Source organism: Sarcophilus harrisii, chromosome 1 (genome assembly GCF_902635505.1).
Source record: "Sarcophilus harrisii chromosome 1, mSarHar1.11, whole genome shotgun sequence".
Lineage (NCBI taxonomy): Eukaryota > Metazoa > Chordata > Mammalia > Dasyuromorphia > Dasyuridae > Sarcophilus > Sarcophilus harrisii.
Genome location: NC_045426.1, coordinates 24680673 through 24707072, shown reverse-complemented (window position 1 = coordinate 24707072; position 26400 = coordinate 24680673). Strand labels below are relative to the sequence as shown.

Below are 26400 nucleotides of genomic sequence, written 5' to 3'. Positions count from 1 at the left end.
TCATCTGCCTCTGCTTGATCACAAGACACTGATTTCTCATCATCTTGCAATAGCATTTGATTATTAAGACTCTATCCAGTCACCATCTCTCACCTTCCCATTCCAATGACCTTTCCTCAATCTTTATCCTTTTTGATTTATTTGCAACTTGAATCTTCTTGACCACCACCTTCTAGGCATTTTCTCCCTCCTCCTTTTGCTTCCATGATGTATCTTTCTCCCCATCTACCCTCCTCTCTTTCTTTTCAATTCTCTTTTTCGGCTACTTCCCAGTCTACTTTGGTTAACCACCTTCTCATTGTGTTAACATATCTGTTTCTGAATACTCTATTCTGAATCATCTTTCCTTTGTCTCCACAGTCTTTGCCTTGATAACTTAATTGGCTCTCATTTATTCATGTATTATCTTTATGCAAACATATATTCCCAGATATAGATATCCAGCCTTCATGTCTATTCAAAATTGCAGTTATGCATCAAACTGTCTTGCTGTACATTTCTTTCTCCAAATGCCATGGAAATATCAAAATTCCATCTATTATTAAACTGATTATCTTCCTACTTCCTCATTCTAAACTTCCTTCTATCTGCTAAGAACTCCATCATTTCCCTATTATCTATATTTTTTACCTTAGAGTAACCATTAACTCATGTTGGTCCTTAAAAACACATCTGCTCAAATAATCCAAGAAAGGAGAATGCCCCAATGCTGCTAACAAAAGAAGCTAGCTGAGATGTGTTTCTCCATGTGAATCCATCAAGAACACTCACCCAGGAGTCATGTTTTAGTCTTTATAATGCTATCCTCTCTCTGAGTCCTAGCTCCTCCGTATGATGATATATCTTTTATAGCTGAATAAGTTAATTTTTCTGTTCTATGTATAATGCCAGAATAAAAATAAGATTCTGAGCACACCATTGCTTTTAAAAAGTTAATTATTTACATATTAGAATAATTTACATATTGCAGAATACTCCCCCCCTCTCACAATTATCCCATGAAGTGAGCAATTTTAGTGAGGAATTAATCAAGAGGATTTCTGATCAACTGAATATTACCTATCCTACTTGATGAAATTATAGAATCAGAAAGGGACACTCCACCAAGGATCTGGACTCACATGCTAGATCTACTCTGGAGAACATTAATTAATCAATATTTATTAAGCACCTGATATATGATAAACACTGGGAATACAAAGTGAGGCAAAAGATGATCCCTGACTTCATGTAGCTTACTATCTAATCGGGAAAACAAGGCGAAAACATATATATGTGTATAATATACATGTATGTATATACATATAAATGTATATGTATCTGTGTATATATACAAACACATGCATGTGCATAACTATCCATATTTACATATACATATAGGTATATACATATATGTACACATATAGATATATTAAGATACACACACACATATATATGTATATGTATACATACATATACATATATATGTGTGTATATATATATATATATATACACAGAGATGAGAGGTAGAGTGTTCATGGAATAACTAGGAGACCAGTGTCACTGAATCAAAGAGTATGTGTCAGGGAGTAATATATATGAATACTGGAAAGGCAGGAGGGGGTTAGGTTATCAAAGGCTTTGGATATCAAACAGAATATTTTGTATTTGTTCCTGGAGGCAAGAGCCATTGGAGCTTATAAAGTAGGATAATGACATGATAAGACTGGGATTGAGGAAAATCACTTTAGTGGCTAAAACGAGGCTGGATTGGATGAGTGGAATAAAATTTGAGGTAGTCATACCAAGCAGCAAGCTATTAAAGTAATCTAGGCATAAGCTGATGAGGACCTGCAATATGGTAGTAACAGTATCATAGTCAAGAAGGGAATATAGTCAAAAAATGTTGCAAATCTGAAATAGGCAGGCCTTGGCAATAGGTTGGATATGAGGAATGAGAGAGAGAATCCAAAACAACTCTTAGGTTGTAAGCCTGAAAGAATTGGGGAAATAATTTTGTCCTCTAGAGTAACAGGGAAGATAGGAAGGGTATGGCTTAGGGGCAAAATAATGAACTCCAGTCTAAACATATGGAGTTGAAGATGTCTACTAGACCAGTGACTTTTAAACTTTTTTATTTGCTACCCCCTCTTGCTCTAGATATGTTTACCTGATCCCAAGTACATAGGTCTATAAAATAGATATACAAATCAAACATTTACCGATAATAAATCATAATTTCATGACTCCCACATTCAGTTATGTGACCCCATGTGAGATCACAAGCCACAGTTTGAGAAGCTTTGTACTAGACATCCAATTTGAGATGATTGAGGAGCAGTTGGAAGTGGGAAACTGAAGGTCAGCAGATAGTTTGGGCAAGAAATATAGACAAGAATTATCAGAATAAAGATGATAATTAAATCCATGGGAAATGATGAAATAACCAAGTGAAGAAAAAGAGACAGAAGAGAATTGGGCCTATGACAAATTCTGAGGGACACCTATAATTAGACAGCAAGTTCTGAAAATTGATTTAGTAAAGGAAATACCACTTAGTGATTGTTGCTGTTGTTTAGGTACATCTAACTCTTCATGACCCCATTTGGGATCTTCTGGGCAAAAAATACTAGAGTAGGTTGTTATTTCCTCCTCTATCTGAAGAAACAGGCAAATAGGGTCAACTGATTTTAGTGTCTGAGACTGAGTTTGAATTCAGGAAGATAAGTCTTTCTGGATCCAGGCCCGGTTCTCTATCTACTGTGCTACCAAATTACCCAATTAGTAGTTTGACATAGCAAATACTCATTGGTCCCCATGACCAGGAGGTTATATGATAGCTCATCAACCATTGAAAGTTGAGAAGATGGAGTCTTGTGAAATGATCCTATTTTACTGGCAAAAACCCAAATAATCAAACAAGCAAAAAACCTTGAGGCTCACAGAATGCAGAAGCCTTGCTCAACCTGGAATCTTTACTTATGTTTTTCCCAGCTCCCATTTTAGCCTTCTCTCCACTCCACTACTCTGTCTCCAAAACTTTGGTATTTCATTTTTCAACCACATGATAATGAGACATTGGATGCAATTATAATTAATGTGTTCTTATTAATTAAATACTACAATGGAATTAACATAATGATATATAAAAACTAAAGTGGAACATATGTAGGCATGGGGAAATTAATTTTCATCTCTTGGGTTTCCTTGCCAGGCAAGGCCACTTTATTCTTCCTTAGTAGACAGTTTTCTGCCAATGAACTGGATGTTTTAAGCACAGGCCCCATTACTGTGCTGAATTACTAATGATGTCCCTTCTGAGAGTTAACGATAGCAATCAATGAAATGTTCAGTTAGCTGTTATTTAATTAATACTGACACAAAAGCAAAAAAGGATCAGAGGTATGGGATTCTCTGAGAAGGTCAACAGGACTTTCTTTCCAAATCTTATTCATAATTACAAAATATAATTATAGAAACATAATATATATTCAGTATTCAGTTTTTCCTAATTTTTGAAGATCACAAATAGACATAGGTTAGCACACATTTATTTATATTCTCTGGTACACATTTAATATTCAAAAATCCAGTGATGCATTTGTGTGTATGTGAGTTATTAAAACAATATCCTACAGTTATTAACCTTACAATCACTGAATTTCCAAGAGGGAAATCACCACAGAGGTTACCTTATTGCAGCTAAACCTATTTAGCAATTCACTCAATATCCCCAACAAATATTTTGGAGAGTGTTTGAATCTGGGTTCTATTTGAATACCTTCAGAGAAGGGAACTCCTCTACCATTCCAGATAGCTGATCCCACTTTTGGAGAGCTTTCATTATTAGGCAGCATTTCTTGATATGATGTTGAAATCTGTCACCCTCCAGGGATAAGCAAAGCCAATCTAAATGGTATTCTAAATGACAGATCTGTATATGAAGATTACTAACATCCTTCCAAAGTCTTCTCTTCTCCAGGCTAAATATGCCTTGTTCTTCCAACAGATCCTCATATGGCACAATCTGGAGACTGGCATTGTGTTGATCACCGGTCCTGAATTCTTTAGAATTTATTAATATCTTTCCTAAAATGAAGCATGTATAACCACACATAATATTGTGTATCAAGCACATAATACTAAGAAAACTTGAGTATTGTGGAATTCCCTATGGATCACAGGAAATTTTACTTGGCTCTTGAGTATATAGGTGATATAGTAGATATAATGCCAGGCCCACAATCAGGAGAACTTGAGTTAAACTAACTTTAGATACTTACTAGCTCTGTGACCCTGAAAAAGTCATTTACCACTGTTTGCCTCAGTTTCTTCATCCATCAAATGAGCTGGAGAAGAAAATGGCAAACCATTCCAGTATCTTTACCTAGAAAACCCTAAATGGAGTCATGAGAATGAAACTGTTGAACAACAAATAACAACATAAGTCAAAAGCTTGGCTTTCCCCAAAGCATGCTTACTTTTGTATGATAAAAGCAGCCCAGAATTGTCAAAGGGGAATCAGGCAGTGGAAGTCAGCCATTCACAAAGCCAGAGGAAAGGTATATACGTAAACTTTAAACTGCTCCGATCCATCGGTTCCTTAAATGCTAGATCCCCCCACCCCACTTTAATTCTTTACCATTTAGTTGATTAGGATACTTTTCCTTTATCCTTTTATGCACCATTTCATTCCTCAGTTTAGAAAAACAACACATTCATTTATAGGTAGATTTGTGAAATTTACTCTACTTTTAGACAAGCTGCTTCACTTTTAATCACTCCATCTAAATTTTGCTTTCACCCTTGTCTTCTTGTATATTTTTGAAAAGAAATCTCTGGTATTTTGTTTTTGTTGTTGCTTTTTTTTAATCCCACAGTTTTTTTTTTCTATTTCTAGTTTTTCTTCTCCCTGGAGTAATTCATTGCATTAATTGCACATTGTATTTGTTTATCTTTCTTGTATTTCTGTCTTGTGTGCTTCCAGAACAAATATTACAATCTAATGATAGCTGTTTCCACCCTTGTGCTTTGTACCAGTGTTCAAAATCCCTCTCTTTTGTTGAATATTCCCTCATCCTCATTTATGATTGCATTCAGGTTTTTGAATACAATCGAGTACCTGAAATGCCCTACCTTCTTTCCTCTGACTCCTGCCTTCCATTAAGTCCCAAATAAAACCCAACCTACTGTAGGAAGCCTTCTCCAACTCCTTTTAATTCTAGTGCTTCCCACTTTTATTTCTTATCTATTCTATATGAGTGTGTGCTTGTGTGCATACACACATATATTTATACACACATATGCTTATACATTTATGTGTGGATTTATTTATTTGCATGTTGTCCCTCCCTTTGGGTAGAAAGCTCTTTGAAAACAGGAACTATCTTTTACCTTTGTTTGTATTCCTATCATTTAGTATCATGCCTGGAACATTGTAGAATAATCATAAATGTTTGTTGAATTGAATTGAACTGAATTGACTTTCAAAGCCAAGGTGGTTTGGTACAAATAATATTTTTTCTGGAATTAAAGGAGCTGAATTCAAATTCCAATTTTCTTATTTTTTACCTCTGTGACTTTGAGCATGCCTTTTAATTTCTTTGAATTTCAGTTTCTCATTTGCAAAACAAAAATATTAAACTTGAGAATACCTCTAGGGGTCTTTTCCATCATTCTATGATCCTTTGAAACCATCTATTGACTTAACAATCTTGGAAAAAATAGGCAACAGATTCATTAGAAAGCTAGAAGCTGATCCTTGTGGGAAAGTAAAATCTATTGATTCATACTCAGATTGCACATGATTTTGTCACTAATTGAGAGGCTAGAAAGTTATAATTAAAATCATATTAATGTAACTTAGCAATTACTGCAGATCCTCATTGGCAGATTGCAAGTGGCTGGTATAAATAAGTTTTGGTATAAAATCACCTCCCTTGTTTATGCTTAGGGGTAAAAATAGTCTGACTTACACAATGGGAATTTTAAAAATCCAAACAAGTCATAAGACAAAAATGACCATAAAATAGGGGAATTTATTAATAATGTATAATTAAACTTTTTTTTTCAAAATCATGTTTCAAGATATACAGTTTTAAATGGAAGAAAAAGGTCTTTATATTAGTTAATTGAGAACATAACAAATAAAGTCAAAGATGGGGGGGGGAGAGTTCATTTGGTTCTCCCAGATGCCATTAAGCTCTTATATTTACAAAACTAAGTGCAAATAGTTCTTCACTGAATAGCAGATAAACCACAAGATGTACTTCATAATTTCAGTTTGGCAAGCTCTGTCTGGAACACGGCTCTGTGACATACACAGTGGGAGGTTCCAAAAGCAGAGTGGGTAATGTGGAATTGTGAGAAAGGAAGATCTGGGTTGTAATCTTGTGTCTGATTCTTCAATAGCAATTATTAAATACTTACTATATACCAGGAACTATGTAAGATACTTGAGATTTAAAGACAAATTTGGAAGAATCTTTGCACTTAATTTCTTCATCCTCAAAAGTTACTCAGTCAACAAGTATTTATGAAGGGCTAACTATGTACCTGCTACTGTGCTAAGTGCTAGAACTACTAATGGAGCGTTCCCCTCTCAGCTGCTATCCCAAGTCAAATCCCTAAAAGGTAACTAACTTCTGTTCTCTTTATGATTCTAGGGGTGACTTTGAGATGTAGCTTCTGATATTATAAAACTTAAGTTCTTGCTATTATCCTCCTCTTTATCAATCTGAATCAATTGAACTTCACTAAGTTTTAGAAAAATCAAATGTTGACAAGGATTCACACACACACACACACACACACACACACACACACACACACACATATACCTCAGTGGTTTACTCTTCCTTTGTATACCCAAGAGCCTTGGAAACTCTGAGCTCATAGACAAAATTTAAAGATATTATAGTATATAGGTAGAAAACACATGTGACCAAGGGTTATTACCCAATTGCTGGACTTACAAATCCTATCTGCCTTCCATTTAATCCTATTGAGGCTTTTCTTTAGAATAACTCTCTTTTGGACCAGAATCCACCTACAGTATTTCTTTCTACCATTAAATGTTACATTCCCAAATCTATCATTTTCCTTATATGAATGTCTTTCCACATTTATCTTCAACTACTTCCTTTTGTTGAATCCTGATTACATATGATGTTGGCCTCTGGGGGACTCTGTTTCTGACTCACAATGTTGGTGAGATCTCTGATAGTTCTTCTGACCTTTTCAAGTGCACAAGATCATATAGACATTTCTATGTAGGAATGCTTTAACACCCAAGATCAGGGGAAAAACAAACATTAAAAAAGAGGGAACATGTGATTATAGATAATGGCTGCCACTGTCCCATTAGGAAATTCACAACAGTTTTTTCTTTTCCTGTCTCTGTAAGAAACAAATAAAATACTAAAAGATAAATGAATCTAGGAATATGCTGGTAAATGTTTAACTACTGACTCTCTAGGGAGTAAAGTAAAGTATACATGACATACTTTTAAGTTTAAAAATTTTCTTTCAGTCTGGACAATCAACAAAATAATAAACTGGGCCCCAATTTGTTGTGTTTGACAGTTTCTGAGATATAAATGATCACACTGAATGTGAACAATCAAGATTTCCCATGAGGCAGTATAAACTGGCTCCAACATATCTAAGTAGATTTCCTCTCTTATATGCACCTTCTGTTCCAGATCTCATATTTCTGAGTTATTAGTCCATCTACTTCTTCAACCGACCTGAATATTCTTCATTACAATATCACCCCACAGTACCAGTCCTTCAGTCAGGCATTTATAAACATAGGCTCACCAAGTCTCTGCAAGTCTTTGGCTTAAGCAGGAAGAGAATATCTGAGAATTGTTTAGTGTTATTGTTTTGAGCAAACAACATCCTTTATCAAGAAATATACACAGGATAACATATTCTATCATATATGGAAAAGGATTCATCTTTTGTATAAGAAAGACCTATAATTCTCAGGAGAAAATCCCGTCAGCTTGCTTCTGTAATAGACATACTATAGTGACATAGAACCTGGGGTCCGAGAGGAAAAAGCTGCTACTGACATGCTTGAAACCCCTTCCAACCCACAATGATTTTGAATACTGTGCAGAAGTGACAGGAAAAACAAGACTCAACTGATCACAGGTTAGGGGTTGTGAGGAAGTGTCCACATCAAGACAACAGTACTTGTAGGGGGATAAGCAAATCACACCAGGAAGGGCAAATCTGGGCATACTCTCTATAGTCAACCTTCTTATTATACACATATACAGAAGTTAAAAAAAGAAAAATCCATACTCTAATGAGATTACAGTGTAATGGGTCAGACATAATGTGTATAAATAAATACATATAACATACAGAGTAAATAAAAGGTAGTGTTAGGGGAAATAATAGCATCTAACTCAGAAATTGGTTGGGAGACTCATCTGAGATGATATATGTTAAGAAATGATTTTCAAACTTTAAAGTGCTATCATAGGATTATAGATATGGTCCAATGCATTTTAAACTGTGGGTATGAGCCTATGTAGGTCATGGAACTGACCTGTATGAACTGTAGGGGTTATAAAATTATGATTTATTATATGTAAATGTTTGATTTGTATACCTTTTTCAGCTACCTGTATATCTTGGGATCATGTAAAAATTTCTTAAGTGAAAAGGGGTAGTGAGTGGAAAAGTTTAAGAAGCTTTATCTAGTTCATTCTCTTTCCTTTGCAGATGAGGAAACTGAGGTTCCTAAAGGTTAAATCATCAAAAGTCCTACAGATAGTAAGTGGAAGAGTTGGGACTCAAATTTTGTGCCCAGTCTCTCATTTTACATTTTATAACAGCTAGTTATTATAATATTTGTAAAAAACTCAGTTTTACTGTAATGAACCTTTTGATATCTGACCCTTTGAGATCATACTAGTTTCTTTGGGTCATCTTTGAATCTATTTCTTGGTCCAGAATGAAACAAAGAACAAGTATAAGAACACAAATAAATTCCACAAGGAACCCCAGATGGAGATGTGAGGAGCCATATTTTACAGCAGAATGAAGGAAATGGGAACAAGGGACCAAAGTTGCAAAGCAGAGAAATCAAAAGCAGGGAACCTAAGAAAGAATTAAATGGGGCAAAGTATAAAATTGGAGCAATGGGGGAAGATACATTGAGAAGGGTCTTTCCCATCATCTAAGCGAAATTCAAATGTTATATTATGTGTAAAGCATTTTATAACCCATAAAACACTTTTAATGAGAGTATACATATTCTATGAAATTGAATCTGCTGGCCCCAATCCAAAATACTAGTTCTTCCTCAAATACTCCCAATACTAAATAGGAAGATGGCCGTTATTTTCATCAAAGTCTCTAGGAAGCACAGTGAATAGAACATTGGAGTCAGGAAGACTCATCTTTCTGAGATCAAATCTGCCCTTGCATATTTCCTAGTTGTGTGATCCTAGACAAATCAGTTAAACCAGTTTGCTTCAGTTTTCTCATCTGTACTATGAGTTAGAGAAGGAAATGTGAAATTACTGCAATATTTTTGCTAAGAAGAAGAAGAAGAACAACAAAACAAATGGAGTCGCAAAGAGTCTGATACAAGCAAAAAATGACTAAACAACAAATATCACCAGTTATCATTATAATCATTCAAAGTAGCAAAGTAACTTGGTGGATAGAACCTTAGACTTGGAATAAAAAAGACCTGGACTTGAATCCCACTACCGTCACTTATTATCTGTATGATCATTACTAAGTCACTTATGCTCTTTAGTCTTAGTAGCTTCATCTATAAAATGGCATCATAATAATACCTAATTTACAGGATTGTTATGTGATGCCGAAGAAACTGAGCAAGACAGAGATTAGAGACCAATTCAATAATTTATTAGATGGAGAGAAATACTGAAACCAATGCATCCATGTTGATCCCAGGGCTAGACAAGACTATCATCTCAGAGTCTAGCCCCGAGTATCAGGGCAGTGAGCCTTTTATGGAATAACAAGAACAATGACATAATGGAGGGACCTAGGTGGGGATAACCTAATAGAAGGAGGTTACTGATATTCTAATGACATTAAGGAATGTCTATAAAACCTTTATCTCAACTATTAAGAGGGGACGGTCATAATCTAAGGCAGAATTATGAAATAGGACAATTGGAGGAACTGGTCACCCCATTAAAAGGCAACTTTGGCATAAGAGTTATTACACTAAAATCAATATATCTATATCCATATCATCTATATCTATGCTGCTAATGGGTATTAGCCATCTAGATCATTTTTGGTTCTTAGAAACCTGAATATGTTAGGTTCTATAATTCTGCATTACAACAATCAATCAATATTTATTAAACACCTATTATGCTTTGTGATAAGATCAATCACACACACACACACACACACACACACACACACACACACACGAAAAAAATCAGTCAAAAGCCAAGGATAGTTCCTGCTCTCAAGGAGCTTTCAATTTAATGAGAGAGAACACATTCAAAGAAATTTATATTAAGCAAGGCATCTATAGGAATAATAGGAAATAACCAACAGAGAAAAGACATTGAAACTGAAAGAGGTTGAGGCTTCCTGTGAAAGGTGGAATTTTAGTTGAAATGCAAATGAAAAGTTGGAGATTTCTTTAAATAAAGGAACATAGAAGGCTGGGTAAGGCTAGGGAGAAGTAATTAAACCCCTCAAATGGCCAGAAAAGTTACTATATTTTTTTAAAAAGAAAGACAAAAAGATAGGATGTGTTTAGAAAGTAAAAAGACTCACAATTGTACAGTAGTAAGAGAACTTGGACACCATCTAGTTTAATTTATATCTGTATAACAATCTTCTTTACAAAAGATGTACTTGGAGAAATCTAGGAAGATTTGCGTGAAATAACGAAAAGTCAAGTGAACAGAACTTGGAGAACAGTGAATATAGTACTTTAAAGAAAAAAAATAATTGGGAAGACTTCAGATGTCTGATTATTACAATGGTCAATCTCAAATCCAAAACACAGATGATGATTTATATTTTATTGCAGGTACCAAGTAAGAAATACATTTCAAGAGGTAGATAATAAATGGATTTTTGTTTGGTTTGACAATATTTACATCATCCAGATGAGATGTTTTGTTTTGTGTCTTTTTTTCCCTTGAGAAAGTGTTAATGGAAAGAATTATGTTAAACTCATCCTTAATTTTCACTCCCCCCAAAAAGAGGACAAAATAGTATCAATGAAACAGTTTTTAAATACATAGCATAAAACAGAAGGAAGTTCAGGGGGGAACATGAACAAACAGTATAAAATCGGTATGTTGTGTTAAACTTAACATATACTTGCAAAAATTAAAGAATCTCTTTTTAACATATCTCCAACAAGTCTCCTTCTACTGATGAAGAAGTGATTATCTTTTCAGCTAGCCCATTCTGGGAAAACTTTAATTGTTCAGAAAATCACTCCCCCCCCTTTAAATCTGTCTAATTTCCACATCTGGTGCCAAAGACAATCCAGCCAATTCCTTTTCAATATAAGTTCAATTTAAGTACTTGAAAATGAGCGTGTGATTTGCAAGTTTCTCTTTTCCAAGTTAAACATCAATTCCTCCAGCTGTATGGCAATGCTTATGTGACCTATAGCTAAAACTCCTCAAGATCCTTCCCCCAGCCAATCTGGGTTGTCAGTGGTAGATAGATAGATATTCAGATCTCAAAACTTCAGAGATCTGTAATTTCATCAACAGCCCCATGACTGCTACAGATTAAACACCTCTATAACTTAGAATATGGTTTTCAAATGTTGTGTATCACCCTATGACCAAACTGTTAGTGAACTTAAATAATAATAAAATCGTAATAATAACATAATCATATTATAATTATATGTAATAATAAAATACAAAATTAAAAATGTAATAATATAAATAATAAACAAAACTTAAGTGTCAGTATTGTCTTCATACAACAGGTAATTAATCTTCAGATGAACATTTGAAGTCATTCCAGCTCAAGAGGAACTGTTGGAGCTTATGTCTCAGTAATATTCAAGGCTCCAGGATAATGTCAGCAGGATTAGAATAAAATTTTCATGGAAAAATATTTCAAAATACATAGATTCTCTAATATATAGTGCCAAACTGAACAAAATATTCCAGATGTAATTTAATATACTATACAGAGAAATCATCACTACCCCATTCTGGTCACCATATCTCTAACTGTTGATTGAAATAATTTGCTCACAGAGGAGTATTGATGGCAACTAGACTAATCCTGTCCAACAGGAAGGACCAGACTCTGTTGCACTCTCACGATTATACAGCCCCGTCCGCATCAAAGAGTCCTCTTCTCTCTGTGGAAATAAGTTCTCAGTGTTTCTCAGAAAGCTGGCTCCATCTCCTAGATTTTCTCTTTTATAATGGTAACAATATATTTCTTAAGTTTAGGAATGTATCTCAATAGGATTTGTCCAGCTAGCCTTAGCCTCTCCACAATAGGAAATCTCTTTGTTCTATTCCTGTTATTTTGATGAAGTCACACTAGATTAATATGAGGATTGACTTAAATGTATATGATTCTTTTCTCAGCCACATGTGCAAAAAGTACAAAATCAAACATGTTAAAACAAATGCCATGTGGACTCTACCCCTGTTTCTTCTCCCAAATTCAGGTTGCATTTAAGCAGGTCATATACATATATAGCTTACACCCAAGAGCTCCTCAGACATAGTTTAGATATTTAAACATATACCTTTTCATCTGTCACCCCTCCCCAGGGCATGGCAAGTGTATTGAATTGCTTTTCTCTTCTATTTTCTGACTATCTCAACAAATTTCATCTACTCTCAAGCTTCTACATCTTATAACAGTATAACTTGGATGTATGTTTTCATTATGGAAAATTAATGATAACCCACTTGTTCAACATACATTTATCAATTGCCAGCTGTGACTGTAGCACTTTGCTATCATGTTATAAAACATTTACATTTTTTATTTTTTTGCTGAGGCATTTGAGGTTAAATGACTTGCCTAGGGTCACACAGCTAAGAAGTGTTAAGTGTCTGAGGTCATATTTGAACTCAGGTCCTCCTAACTTCAAGGCTGGTGTGCTATCCATGTACCATCTAGCTGCCCCCATGCTATAGAATTTAGAAGAGGTATGATTTCTACCCTCTTTGAGTTTAGAGTATAAGAAAGAGGAAAAAAATCCGAATAAAACAATTTAAACATATTGCTGGAAATGACCAAGAAGTGAGTGGCATTTCTTTTGTTTTTATATGATGTTCTTGTTGTTTAATCTTTTTTTTTTTAGTTGTATCTGACTTAGTGACCACTGGGGATTTTCTTGGCATAATTACGTGGTTTGCCATTTCTTTCTCTAACTCATTTTGTAGATTAAAAAATATGGCAAACAAGGTTAAATGCATTGCCCAAAGTTACACTAGGGTGTAAAACCAGCTTTGAACTCAGGTCTTCCTGACTCCCGACTTTATACTAGATGGCAATTAAGACATTTTATATTTCAAGTTATCAGGACTATCTCCATATTTAAAGTGGTCATGGCTAAGTGACTAAATAGATGTTAAAATGCATCATTTTGTGAGGATGTAGTAGAAAGAGCAAAACTGATTTCAAGACCAACAGAGATTGTAGATATTCCAGGATCCCTACTGAAATTTTACATTTGTTGTAAAATGAAAAGCCATGGGGAAAATGGTTTTATTATAATAAGACTAGCTTTAAAATTTACCCCAAAATGATACTTTAAAAGTCACAACCTGTTTCTTTTTATTTGGATCGGTTTCTTTTACACAGTTTAGGAAGTGTTTTAGAGATTATGTTCATTGATCCCAGGTGTCCTTCTAGTAGCCTAATACAAATGTAATGAGCTATTTAAAGGTACTTTCAGTTCATATTCTTGGTGCTCATAATACTTTGCATGGTACTTAAGTGAGAAATAAAACTTTTGGGAAAGAACTATCACTTCCGAAGATTATTTTAGACAACCGTGACCAACATAATGGATTTCATCTGCCCCAATAAATTTCATTCTACTTGTGAAAACTACCATTTAGGCAATGGAAAATGCTCTATATTTAGAGTTTGCCATCATTCACAGAGTCCTTGAGATTAGGTGTGGTCATTTGGAAAGTCTGAGACTCATCTTTTTTATTAGTCTTATTCTTTTATGAATTAGTTTTGATTAATTTGGCACAGAAATCAAGACATTCAATTTTTTCTTAACATTTAATAAAATCTAAAGCCACAAACAATCCCAAAGCACATTCAAATTCAATTAAATATTTATAGAAATAGCATCCCCCATTATGGAGAACTAACAATGGCTGAGATGAAGCGCTTGACTTTTCTAAATTTTTTTTTCCTGAGGTTGTTGGGGTTAAGTGACTTGCCTATGGTCACACAGCTAGGAAGTGTTAAGTGTCTGAGGCCAAATTTGAACTGAGGTCCTCCTGACTCCCGCACTCTACCCACTGTGCTGTCTAGCTGCCCTAACTTTCCCACATTTTAAAAGATAAGTTTTTATTTGCTTATTTGCAAGCATGCGTGTGTGTGTGTGTGTGTATGTGTGTGTGTGTGTGTGTGTGTGTGTGTGCATGTGTGTGTTCCGGCAGGACAAATCCTGTCATTTCAAAATGGGTAGAAGCAGCTTTGTGGAGAAAATACACTCTACTATTGAGATCAGTAAATGTTCAATATCTTCTAATCTTAGCACATTCCCTGGGCTGAGTGGGTGGGACTGAGAGGAAAGGTACCTTGCCCCGAGTCACACAGAAAGGATATTTTAATAGAATGACTTAAAACCTGGTTTTTAGGACTATATGATTGGCTTTTTATCCACTATAGGGCATTACCTCTTATTCAAGTATCAAAATAAGGACAAATAAAAATATGGCAGTGCATATCTCACTTTTATCAGAAAAGTCAAATTGTATATTTTTTAAGCATATAAAAATATTGAAATAAAAGGAATCATTCAATACCAACAATTTTAAAACACATGATAGGTGTCACAATGCCATTCCTTTTGGGTAGGGGAAAGTCTACCCAAATATACAAACAAAATTCAGATTCTCAGCTAAAATATGTCTTTGGCAAGTCTCACCACAAAATTACTTCTAAGCAATAATTTAAATCACAGATCAGACAATATCTACCATAATAATGAAAAGATAATTGTCCTGACCTGTCATTTCTGTACCACACTTAGACTAATTTAATATTATGTAAATGAATGAGGTAATAACAATTAATTTACATAATAATTGTTTCCCAAAGTTTTTCCATTTGCAACAATACTAGTTCCATTATTTTATAGATGAGGGAGCTGAGTCTCAGAGACATTATCATAATCTTACATCTGTTAAATTTTAGAACCAGGATTTGAACACAGAACTTTTGTTTTAAATTCCATGTGTTTTAAAATTTTTATATATTACACAACAGTATGAAGCTCCTCTAAGAGACACCAAACTAAAAAATAGTACAAGAAGATCAGGATAATGAAACTAATTCAGGATAAAGCATGAGTTTCCCTTTAGCATCTTATTATTGCAACTATATAAGAAATGCCTAGTGTTAAAAATTAATAAACTATTTATTTTCACGATGAAAACCATCTATAAATTGTATTTCATTCCACTAATGGAAATTTGGGAGAGAACCATAAAGCAATACAAAATAAGTGAATTGACCAATAAGTAAAAGATGGTAACTCCAAGCCTAGTACACTCTGAGAAAGAGATTGTTTTGGATCATAGGTCCATTTGAAATGAAGAAGGCAAAAAATACAGTATCTTAGTACATTTTAAGAAGGAGGCAATAGCCATCTCCCCTGCAGAAATCTGAATCAGTGCTAGAGAAGGTAGTCACTCGATGAATAGTCTGAAGACCTGAGTTCTGTTCTGAGGTCTGCCATCAATCAGTCCTGTGATCTTCACCAAGTATTTTATATTCTTGGGTATTCAATTTCCTCATTTGAAAAATTAATAGGAAAAAAAGTATATTACAGCAGAGTTATCAAACATGAAGCCAAAGCCAAATCAAAATATATTGGGAAATATTTAACAAAATTGGTTGATTGGTTGTTTGTTGTCCTTCTTTCTCAGAGGACCAAAATTATACCATTATGTCAGAGTCAAGTTTACATTGTGATCAGCTGTGGCTGATCAGACCAATACAAGCTCAGATGGTCTATCACAGGTAGGGCACAAATAGTCCATATAAACTTTTGTGGTGAATTCTATTTATTCGTGCATCTCATCTGTCTTTTGAACTACTGTAATTCCACTTTGCTCATAAACCACAGCACCTTTTTTGATGATGGCACACTATGCTGGACGATCCTTTTGACAGGGTTTTCCATATCATGCCATCAATTCCAAAGTTCTGTCGCAATAGATCACAAATAATGTAAATATGTGGTGGTATAAGTAAATATGTATCCAGAAGTGATCCTGACTCTTTAGTGTTCAGTGGCCCTCTTTTCTATTTGAGTTTGACAGAATGAACTAGAGGATCTCTAAGTCTCAGCGTAACTCGATAATTCTGCGATTTTCTTAATGGGATGCATTTATACTGAAAATGCACTCTTTCCCCCAAGAAATAAGTGCTGAGCACAGGGTATTAATTTCCCATTTCTAAAGATTAAAATCTTCTATTCAGCTGCAAAGAAGGTAAAGCCTGACTATCCTAGACTTCCCCATTCATATTCTTATCATGCCACTAGCTTACATTGCTGCTGATAGAAGTATCAACATCATTCATTCTAACTCTCTCCTAATGGCTTTCCTGGTATTTGCCATATTTCCTGAAGCATAACAGAGAATCAGTTTGATTACTAGGTGAAGAATGGTTATTTAAATAAATGGTATTTAATTTAATATCTATGACACAAAAATTGACAATTAAAGAAATTATCCAGAAAATTCAGAAAAATATCCCCCCCCCCACACACATATAAGCCTGTAAATGTATAGAAACTTGAAGCAACATGGTATCTTTTCTTTATTTGTTGCATATGAACAGCCATGTTAATTTCTCACACCATCCTATATGAATAAATTTATGTACTGGATATAATGGGATTATGAGTTTTTTGATAATGAATTGCATAAAATGGTGTATTAACTTTATATGAAGGGCAGTGATAAAACCAAGCTTCATAAGAAGACTATAATAATATTTCTATATTTTCCATCATGTGATAGTGACTATAGTAAATGCTTTATAATTATTATTTCACTTATTTCTTATAAAAACTCTGGAAGGCAGGTGCTATTATTCTTATTTTATAGATGAGAAAACAGGCAAATAGCCATCATGTGTCCAAACAGGGTCAACAGTAAATATCTATTGCATAAAATAATTGAAATGGAGAGGAGAGGTAATTATTCAGATTATTAAACTATTTTTCTTCTTACAAAAACCCCCCAACATTTGTTATTATAAGAAATGCATTTAGCCTCATTTCTTTTTTTTTTTTTTCAAAATCTTGGCTCAATTGCCACTTTCTACCTTTTTTTTTAATAACTTTTTATTGACAGGACCCATAGCAGGGTAATTTTTTACAACATTATCCCTTGCACTCACTTCTGTTCCGATTTTTTCCCTCCCTCCCTTCACCCCCTCCCCCAGATGGCAAGCAGTTTTATATATGTTAAATAGGTTACAGTATATCTTAGATACAATATATGTGTGCAGAACCGGATTCAGAAGGTATAAATAACCCAAAAAGAAAAACAAAAATACAAGCAGTTTACATTCAATTGCCAGTGTTCTTTCTTTGGATATAGCTGCTTCTGTCTATCCTTGATCAATTGGAACTGAGTTAGACCTTCTCTTTGTCAAAGAAATCTACTTCCATCAGAATACATCCTCATACAGTATCATTTTTGAGGTACATAATGATCTCCTGGCTCTGCTCATTTCACTTAACATCAGTTCATGAAAGTCTTGCCAATGCTCTCTGTATTCATCCTGCTGGTCATTTCTTACAGAAAAATAATATTCCATAACATTCATATACCACAATTTATTCAGCCATTCTCCAACTGATGGGCATCCATTCATTTTCCAGCTTCTAGCCACTACAAAGAGGACTGCCACAAACATTTTGGCACATACAGGTCCCTTTCCTTTCTTTAGTATCTCTTTGGGATATAAGCCCAGTAGAAACACTGCTGGATCAAAGGGTATGCACAGTTTGATAACTTTTTGAGCATAGTTCCAAATTGCTCTCCAGAATGAGCCCCATTTCTAAAATATTTAAAGAACTATGTCAGATTTAAAGAATACAAGTCATTCCCCAATTGATAAATGGTCAAAAGGTATGAATAGACAATTTTCAGATGATGAAATTAAAGCCATCTATAACCATATGAAAAAATACTCTAAATCACTATTGATTAGAAAAGTACAAATTAAAACAGCTCTGAGGAACTACCTAATTTTTTTCAGATTAGTTAAAATGATAGGAAAGGATAATGATAAATGTTGGAGGGCATGTGGGAAAACTGAGGTGTTAATGCATTGTTGGTAGAATTCTAAAATGATCTAACCAATCTAGAGAGCAATTTGGAACTATGCCCAAAGGACTATAAAACTCTTTGATTCAAAAGTGCAACTACTATGTCTGTATCCCAAGGAAATCATAAAGAAGGAAAAAGTACCCACATGTGCAAAGAATTGGAAAATGAATAGATATTCATTAATTGGGGAATGACTGAATAAGTTATGATATATGAAAGTAATGGGAGATTATTATTCTATAAAACGATGAACAAGTTGATTTTAGAAAGGCTTGGATAGTTTTACATGAACTGATGTTGAATGAAACAAGCAGAACCAGGAATACATTGTACACAGTAACAGTAAGATTATGTGATGATCAACTATGAAAGACTGTTCTTCTCAATAGTTCAGTGATCCAAGGCAACCCTAATAAACTTTGGATGGAAAATGCCATCTGCATCCAGAGAGAGAACTATGGAGACTAAATGTAAATCAGCACATTCTATGTTCACTTTTTTATTTTTGTTTTTTTTTCTCTTGTATCTTTTCCTTTTTGTTTTGATTTTTCTCTCCCAACATGACTTGTAAAGAAATGTATGTAAAAATGAATGTAAATGTATAATAAGAAAATTGTATTTTACACCCTAAAATTCCATCAATAAATCAACACAAATATATAAGTACCTGTGTGTTCCAGGCATACACAAAATAGACACAAGGGGGATTCACTATTAGCATTTAGGAAGTACATCTGAGTTTTGAAAGAAACTAGGAATTCCAAGAATTGAAGGTAGAGAAGGCAGAGGGGAGAGAATAATTAGATTATGTAGTTTTTCTTGAACCTTTAAATTTTATTTCCTTTGATTTTGAGTGAAGAAGTGGCAGCAAAGCAAACCAAAACCAATCCCATGTAGAATGCCCAGTAATCCTCACATGAAGTTGATATTACTTTGAGGCAATAGGAATCAGTGACAATTTTGAAACATGTTTATTTTACTAAAGGACATTTTAAGATAATGGAGATTTAAGATAGGATGGAATCTTGCAGTTTACCTGACCCAATGTCTTTCAAAGAAAATGAAGAAACTGATATTGCAACAGATATTAGCATTGACTATTCCACTATCCCTGTTTTTTCCATCTATCACTCATGGTCTAGCATGACTTTTCCAATCTTAACTTTTATAGCCAAAGAACCCATACTCTTCAATTCTTTATATTCACTTTATTGGAACATTCTTTGTGAAGCTAAAATACCAGTTTACTCCAACCATTTATATTTTATTTTATTGCTTGAACATTTTTAGAGAAATCATACATCTTGGCTATCTGGGCCTACTACATTTTAATATTAGCTAATCTTATCAGAACCCTAATTGCTGCAATTGAATCCTTTTATTCTTTACTGATTGACCTATATAGCATCTTTGCCAAATACCATTTTATCTTTTCAAGCCACCTCTCCTCCTCTTAGCAAAAGTCTTTACTTCATATTTTACTGAGAAAATTGAGAGCATGCATCATAATAAGCTTCCTCTTATCTTTCATTCAATACCTTGTGTCTCAATATCATCTCCATTTTCTCATTTACTTGCTCTCATCATTTCCTTTCTCATCTTATCTCAAAAGGAGACTGATTTCCTTTGATGATTCCCCTCATGCCAACTATAATTTTTTTATCCCCTATCTTCTCTGCTGACTACAGAAATGCTCAAATCTCCTTCATCTTTAGAAAACCATTTACCCAAAGCTGCTACCTCCCAAATATATACCCTATATCTCTCCTTCCTCTCATAACCAAATTCTCAGAAAAGCCATCTACACCAGTTGTTTACACTTCCTTAACTCCCACTTATTATTCAATCCCTTGTAATTCCTCTTTTGATCTACACAAGTTGGCTGAATTTTCTCTCCCACAGAACCAGTGATCTCTTAACTACTAAAAAATCTATTTTTGTCAGTACTCATCCTTTTTGACTTCTCTACAACCTTTGACACAAATGATACTACACTCTTAAATTTTCTTTACATTTTCTTGAATTTTCATTCCATTCCATTATATGTGATGAGTATTCATTATGTGTTCACTTCTGGCTTCTTCCTACCTACTAGATCCACAGTTACTTTGAATGTAGGATCATCTATAATCTTCCTTCTCTATGTATGGATAGATCTGAAGGTTCTCTCTAGACTATGTCTTCTTCTCCTCTTATGTCTTGTATTATCCTCTTAAGTGATTTTACCAACCTCCATGGGTTTAATGATTCTCTTTCTTCAGATAATTCATATATATATATATATGTATATATGTATACACATACATATACACACATATATATGTGTATGTATGCATGTATATATGTATATCTAATACCCATCTCCCTCTCGAGTGTCTAGTCCCTTTTAATAGCTTTTCTACTGTATAGTTCTATTTGGATATTACATCATATTTATCTCAAACTCAATATTTCCAAAATAAGATGTATTTTATTTGCCTCCTCCCAAACTCTACAACTTTGTCAAAGGTATCAACATTTTTTTTCCCAGACACCAACATATACAAGCTCTGAATCACACTCAGTTTTCTCCTCTCTCTCAACCTACTCATTCAATCAATTGCCAGTTCTTATTGATTCTACTAAGACAACATATTTTGCTTCTACTTCCTTTTCTATATTTACAGTTACCACATTAGTTCAGACTCCCTCTCAGCACCTCTCACCTAGGCTATTGATTTGGCTTCCAATTATTCTTCCTGATTCCATTTACCCCCTTCAAATCTGTCTTTTATATATCTAACAATGCTATAAATAAAGCACAAATCTGACTGTATCACTCCTCTGCTCAAGATGCTTCAGTGGCTCCTGATTACTGCTAAGGTAAAATGCAAATTCCCTTATTTAACTCATTGCTCACCTTTCCCGATTAGTTTCATATTATTACCTTCAATGTTCCAGTTACAATTACCTAAATATGGTTGACTATACATTACATTTTATCTCACAACTCAGACTTTTTATCAAGTGGTCATAACTTTAATACTATCTTCATTTCCATACTATGGAATCCCTAGCTCTGTTCAAGAATAGCTCAGATGTCACCCCCTACAACTGGTCTTTATTCAGTTGTATAATGTTTGTCCTTCTGACACTAGAAGCTGCCTTGCAGTTAGTCTGTATCTATATTATAATTATTTCTCTGAGTATATGTTATATTCAACCAGGAGAATATTAGCCCTTTGCAAGGATTATATTAGTTTTTAATTTATATCCCTAGCACCTACCATACCAGGTACAAACCGAATGCTTTTTGAGTTACCAAATTAGTGGCTAAAGTAGGACAAGACTACTTCTTCTGACTGCCTTTTTTTTTTTTTTTCTGTGTCAACTTCTTATTTGAATGGGCTACTATTTAAGTCTTCTTGTTTCCAAAAGGAGATTAAAGAGATTATCTAATCAGATCATGCAAAAGTTGTGAGACTGGATAGGTAATGTAACACTCTTTTTGTCCAACAAATCCCCAGTTAGAGAAGTGAAAAACAAATAGTAAGTTTCTTGAACTGTGGCCACTTCCTACTTGTTTAACTTGGCTTATATAAAAAGAGCCCAGAATACCAATCCCAGAGACAGCAGATCAAACCTTCTGAAAGCTGTCCTGACACATGGCAAATCAACAAACCCATGTATTCTATTCAGATCTCAAAACAGGGCCAAGAGGGAATGTCCCGGTACAATACTGTCACACATAGAGTTATACACAGGAGTTTGGAGGGAAGATGTGGGATCACAAAGCTCACACATACTTACATAATTTCCCAGCCACTCAGTGTTTGTGGAATGTGATTAATGCTAGATGACGTGCTCTGAACTTTTTGTTCAGATAGGTTGTTTTGCCTCCAAACCTTCTGGCAATGAATGCCTTGTGACCTGCAGATTTCACTCTCGATAACCATCATCTGAAACAACCCTGACATTGTCTAGATAACCATTTATTTCCTTTAATGTTCTGTTCACAGACAAGTTTGTTCAGAAGCATCAGGTCATTCTTTATTTATTTACTTCTTTTCAATAAGGGAAAAGACACAAAGGAGAAAAAAAAATAACTCCACAGAGTTCAACACTTTCCATCTCACAAAGAGAAGGCATAAAAAGGAAGGTGAATTATTCTTCTGAGCCAAATAAGACAATCAATGAGAAATAGTGAAGGAATAAACCGGGGAGGGAGGGAGGGAGGTTCTTCACTGCTTAAAGCTCTTAGCTTTCCCTTTTCTCATTTTGACCAAGGTTTCACCTGTCCAGGACTAGAAAAAGCTGCCTGGGCCCAGAGAAGAGGGAGCTGTCCTGGGTGCTGAATGCTTTTAGGAAGCCAGTCACGGACTTCCAGTATAGCATCCAGCTCACAGAACCCAACAAACCGGCGCTTTCTCCCTCACCCTCGTCCCTCCGAGCCGGCGTGGCTCTTGGGACGTGCTGCTCCAGATGTACCAGATGTAGGCGAGACAACCCAGCTTCAGGTCATCTTTCTCCCAGCCTCCCAAGGGGCTTTCCCCGCCCTGGCAGAGACTTGACCCTCAACCACTAACAAGCCGGCTGCCAGCTCCCCTCTTTACCAGTCACATAGAAAGGCAGCTGACCCAGAAGAGCCCCTCCCCTCCTCCGCCATCTACACGTCCAACCTCAAGAACCCCACCCCTGCGTTTCAAGGTAGGGACTGAGATAGTGGAACCTCTAGCTTAGGTCTTCTCCCCAATAAAACAGTCCCTGCCCCCTATATCCCTGACCGTAGGGCTTCTCACTTGGTGCTCACGAACCCACTCACGAACCCAGACCCACCCAGCACATAAGACTCACCCATTCCAGAGCTCGTAGGAAAGCGAGGGGTTCCTTCAGTACCCGAAAGGTCCCCGAAGAGGCCAGCTGCAGACGGATCGGGGGGCGGCAGAGGGAAGAAAAAAGAGATCAAGAGAGAGAAGGCTTGAGTAGCTCCAACACTTAGCCCTTCCTTTGCCTTTGCCCTCGCCCTCGCCTCAGCCCTCACCCTCTCCCTCTCCTTAGCTAGATCCGGCAGGCGCTGGCCAGAGCCCGGGGTGGTGATGGTGGACGAGGTTTTGCCTACCTGATTCACGGGGTCCATGGCTGCTCTGCTCTTTGCCCTTCTCCAAACGCCCGCCCCTACTTTAAAAAGAGGCAGGGGGTAAAGTTCAGTCTCCCCACTGCACACACCCGCTGATTCCGGGGCTATGAAAAGAGGGGCAGTGGGGATCCCAACTCTCCTGGCGAAGACACTCGCGGGCAGGAGGGCTGGCGGGCAGGCGGGCAGGCGGGCTGGCAGGCCGCCTTGCTGGGCGCTGGGGCTGAGACGCGCGCTCCGCTGAGCCGAGCTTGCCGATTACCCTCACTCCCCTATGCTCGCAGGGAGCAGCGGCGCGCGCCCGCCAGAGACCGGAGGGGACGGGGAGGTTGGGGGTAGGGGCTCCCGAAACAGCCACCAAAACACCGGGGCCGGCCCCGAGCTTGCTGTCATTGGCTGGCCGGGCGCCTATTAGGGGCGGGCAGGCAGGGAGAGAGGAAGAGCCCACCGGGATTGGTGAGGATCGGGCCGCGCGGGCGCGTGGAGAAGCACAGGGGCGCTGGGCAAACTTTGGGCTCTGAGTCTGGGAGGGGGGCAGATATGCTGAGTTGGGTGGAAGGCCGGGAGGGAGGGGTCAGGTAAATGGCGCTTCTGCACAGCGTGGAGAGACAGGGATGAGGAGAGAGGGAAGGTGAGGGAGGGGAAAAGAGAGGAGTGGAGAGAGGGAAAGGAAAAGAGAGAAAGCCACAGAGCCATAGAGGGCAAAGGACACTCCCAGTCGAAGCCGCAAGTGTTCTTTATTCCTAGATCCTCCCCAAAAAGAAAATTTACTGTTTATTTGGCCTGGGGGGGGAAGTGTGAGGAAATATTAAGACCCTCGGACGTATAGCGAGATGTCTTGGAAGAAATGCTGGATTTGGAGTCAGCGTTCTTGGATTCGAAGGCAGATTCGTTTAGATTTTACCTGTGTCAGAGGGCGAGTCACTTCACCATTCCCGGCCCCAGGCTCTTCTGTGAAATGATGAGTTAGATCCCACCAGCCCCTCTCGATTCTAAATCTGTTATCCTATGAGACTACGACACCCCTCTGAACAGACCTTCTGGTCTGCCCTCAGAATGTCTTCAGCTTGCTTTCCTGGGCTTGGAATCTTTAATGGATTTAGAGTCAAGAGGGACCTGGAATCAAATCCTGACTCATACACTCACTAGGAGTGCAAGCCTGGACAAATCATTCTTACCTCCTGTTACCACCTCTTCTACAAAATGGACTAACGGTAGTGCCTATCTCAAAGGATTGTCGAGTGACTTTAATGAGATAATATCTGTAAAATGCAGTCAGTTCACAGTCATGAAGTGGATGTAGAATAAACTTGAAAGCCAGGAAAACCTGAAAGTCCTTTCTCTGATCCATCCTGGTTGACTGACCCTGGCCGAGTCAATGTCTGTTAGCACCTAAGGTGCATTGGCAGGAGAAACGTTTCACTTAGGAATCTGATTTCACTGGCAGAGGAAATTCCCATGTAAAATGCTTAACAATCCTTAAAGCACAATGTAAATGTCAGCTATTAAGTAATGCTGGGCACAAATTTCCTCCTCAACCTGCTAGCCACTCTGCTGTGTATCCGCCTTTCTTCTCTCCCCCTTGGAGCAGGTTCCACATAAGAAGTGGTCTCCAAGCAACACAAATAGACAGGCCATCTGTTTACTGCTAAGCTTAGCCAAAAAGGTTGTGTGTGTGTGTGTGTGTGTGTGTGTGTGTGTGTGTGTAGGTGTTTTTTAAGATGAGATGCAGCACAAGCACAAAAACAATTTGCAGACTGGTAGGTGACAGGGAAATTTGGGTATGGATGGGTGATCCCATGCCTTCTGTCATTGCATGAGATCCACAAATAGTATTTGTTCCAAGGAAGCTGGAAACTCAAGACTGACAATTCAAAGACCATTCATTTAGGTAGCATAAGTGACACAATCCTTCTTCCATACATATGCAGAATCAATTTCTAAATGAAAATAATATAATTTTAAATAAAAAAGTGTTTATTCTCCCCTATATATAAAGCAAATGAGCCTCAGTTTCCTCATTTGGAAAAAAAGGGGGTTAGAGTAGATGATCTTTGATTTCTCTTACATATACAAATAAGCAATTTGCAATTTGCTATATCACTGCATGAATTTCATCACTTCAATGGGTCCAAGTTTTCATACATGAAGGGTATTTCTTTTAGAGTACAGCTTCATTCCATATAAGTACACTTTCTCACCTTCTGTGATTCTTGTTTAAGCCCTCCCATTATTGCACAATAGTGGATCTACCCTCTATGGTGTAGGATCTTTAATATTCATCTCTTTTCTGTTATTCTCAGTATGTGACCAGCCTATCCTACTTCTTGCACTCAAGTCACCATTGACAATATACTAGGTCCTACTTATCTCTCCATTGTCTTTTGGTTCCCCTGCAGACTCAGTCTCCTATTGAACATGAGGATTTATGGTTTTCAATCATGGAGTATTCCCAGAATATCATTTTCAAAAAAGAGAGGGGTTTATATTAGGTATAATTAAGCATAATTGAGAAGGTATCAGGAACAAGATAGATTTAAGAATATCTGCAAATTGTTTTATCTTCAGAATATGAACAATTTCAGACATAAGTAACAGTCATGTGTGGGAGATGGATAGAGAAATTATGTAAAGATTTGTAAATATAAATGTGTACACACACATATATGTCTGAAAAATGTCCTTATTAGTCATTTAAAATTTTCTCTACTGATTCTTTCTGCTTTGATGCTTCCACGTAATATGGAA

General features: G+C 36.4%; 1 protein-coding gene across 1 annotated transcript in view; it reads right to left on the bottom strand.

Moving 5' to 3' along the window:
* The window catches only part of SYNPR (synaptoporin), a 365913-nt gene extending 341771 nt beyond the window's left edge, over positions 1 to 24142 (bottom strand). The window contains exons 1-2 of the mRNA XM_031953517.1: positions 23638 to 24142; positions 23373 to 23438 (exon numbers count right to left, since the gene is read on the bottom strand). Coding sequence (XP_031809377.1) covers positions 23373 to 23438; positions 23638 to 23655 — 84 coding nt within the window. The 5' untranslated portion in view covers positions 23656 to 24142. The remainder of the gene's footprint in view (positions 1 to 23372; positions 23439 to 23637) is intronic.
* Between the last annotated feature and the right edge of the window lie 2258 nt (positions 24143 to 26400).